Genomic DNA, 2,275 nt, shown 5'->3' with positions numbered 1-2,275 from the left:
GTGTTTTGCAGTAAAACAGGGGTCAGGTCATCCTGTAGGTATTTTGCAGTAACACAGGGGGTCAGGTCATCCTGTAGGTATTTTGCAGTCACACAGGGGTCAGGTCATCCTGTAGGTGTTTTGCAGTAACACAGGGGGTCAGGTCATCCTGTAGGTGTTTTGCAGCAACACAGGGGGTCAGGTCATCCTGTAGGTGTTTTGCAGTAACACAGGGGGTCAGGTCATCCTGTAGGTGTTTTGCAGTCACACAGGGGGTCAGGTCATCCTGTAGGTGTTTTGCAGTCACACAGGGGGTCAGGTCATCCTGTAGGTGTTTTGCAGTAACACGGGGTCAGGTCATCCTGTAGGTGTTTTGCAGTCACACAGGGGGTCAGGTCATCCTGTAGGTGTTTTGCAGTTACACAGGGGGTCAGGTCATCCTGTAGGTGTTTTGCAGTAACACAGGGGGTCAGGTCATCCTGTAGGTGTTTTGCAGTAACACAGGGGGTTTTATTCGTTGTCCTGATGAGGTTGCTGAGGGCTCTTGATGGACTTTTGGGTTTTCTCCCATGGCAAGGCAGGTTTGCAGCTGTGTCATAAGTTTTAAACTTCCATATAATGTTCCCAGTGGTGTCTCTTGGAATGTTAAATTTTTGGGAAATCTTCCTGTACCCAATGCCCTTCAGGTGCAATGAAATAATTTCCTCTCTCAGCTTTTGTGACAGCTCCTGAGTCTTACCCATGACTGCTCACCTTGAACGCCTTCATGGGTGGGGTTTATATATGCATCACAGCTGAAGCAAAGTAAGGATCATTATAGAGTTCCCAAAGGCTTATTTATGTTTTAACTCCACTTTAGGCCATAAAAACTAGCTGGCTAGATTAACAAAATATCCTGTTGCTCACAAATACTACATCACACATTTTCTTGGTTGATTTTATGTATCATTCAACTAAGTCATCCAGAGGAAAATCTAGCTCTTTGAAAAGACTTTCATTGGTAAATCCTTACAATCTCTGGGGGGTATTTGAGTATTTCCGACTGCAACTGTACATATATACATACACACATACACGTTTGTGTGTGAAGTTTACATACATATAAATTTCATTGTAATTACCTTTGTTCCATAATCATCCTGATTTTTGCAGTTAAACACAGCAGAGGCAAAACAGGTCAGTACTGTTTTCACTGGTTTAACGGGATAACGCAAGATTAACGTTAGCACGGTATCAAACTGAAACATTCTACCTCCGGTATTACCAAAAGGCCTATACTGCGCCATTCTTGGAGGCGATAGTAAACTACATATCCCATCATACTTAGAAGTAATAGGAAACGTAGAGCTTAGTGTTACGTAAGGGCTCCAAAGGTCCAAAGACTGCAAACATCAGACACTACATTTCTCAATGCCCATGTACAATTGAAGTAGGAACCAGGAACCGGCTTATCACTACAGATTTACCATGGCAAGATATTTAAACACGTAAGATGTCATGTAATCGTTTGTCTTCGGTTATTCTTCTCGTCAAATTATGATTTTACGGCTAGTAGTCCTCTCGGTATTGTTGACTAGAAACTGTTTTGTTTGCCTTTAGCTTGGTGTATAATTCCGGAAGAACTTGCTGTCCTCACACAGTATAAAGTAATGCCTGAAGCACTACTTTTATTCAGGTACGATAAACGTCATTCTTTAACGTTACATCGACGACTTTGGATATTGTAGAGACGCCTTCTGTGACTTGTGAAACATTACCATGTTACGTTACATTGCCACGGTGTTAAAGTAGTTATCGGTGTAGATAACGCGTCCACAGGTTTGTCAACCTCAAAAATTTCCGCAGATCACGCATTTCAGGAACTGGTCCATTTCCCTGCAACTGAACTCTCTCTGTCTCCCTCTGTCTGTCTGTGAGTAGGTGTGTACAGTGATGGTGTGACAGTCTCCGGTATCTCTCTTGGAGTTGGTGTTAAACGGAAAGAATGAGCGGAGTCGCGTTAGGGATAGAAATCGTCGTCGTGTTTTTCTTAGCGTTGTTTCTCCTGCACCGATATGGAGATTTCCGTAGACAGCACCGCATGGTTCTGTTTGCCACCTGTATGGCATGGTACCTCTGCTTTCTTATCGTTTTCATCATTCCTCTGGACGTCAGCACGGTACGAACTTTCATTCCTAATACTCATTAAGCCTACTCATCACTCCGTAGCGCTGTGCAGTTTTCAATTTCTGATCTTCTCTCCACTCATGTCTCTTACACCTGTAGACTATTTATAATCAGTGTAAGCTGGATAACA

At 43.1% G+C, this 2,275-nt stretch overlaps 1 protein-coding gene across 1 annotated transcript in view; it reads left to right on the top strand.

Annotated features, from left to right (window-relative positions):
- The first annotated feature begins 1,384 nt into the window (after positions 1-1,384).
- lmbrd2a (LMBR1 domain containing 2a) overlaps positions 1,385-2,275 on the top strand; it is an 11,311-nt gene continuing 10,420 nt past the window's right edge. The window contains exons 1-4 of the mRNA XM_030791456.1: positions 1,385-1,466; positions 1,579-1,654; positions 1,900-2,137; positions 2,245-2,275. The exon at positions 2,245-2,275 is cut by the window's right edge and continues 67 nt beyond it. Of these exons, the coding sequence (XP_030647316.1) occupies positions 1,964-2,137; positions 2,245-2,275 (205 nt within the window). The 5' untranslated portion in view covers positions 1,385-1,466; positions 1,579-1,654; positions 1,900-1,963. The remainder of the gene's footprint in view (positions 1,467-1,578; positions 1,655-1,899; positions 2,138-2,244) is intronic.

The sequence above is a fragment of the Chanos chanos genome, chromosome 14 (assembly GCF_902362185.1).
Source record: "Chanos chanos chromosome 14, fChaCha1.1, whole genome shotgun sequence".
NCBI lineage: Eukaryota > Metazoa > Chordata > Actinopteri > Gonorynchiformes > Chanidae > Chanos > Chanos chanos.
This window is presented reverse-complemented; position numbering and strand designations above follow the sequence as displayed.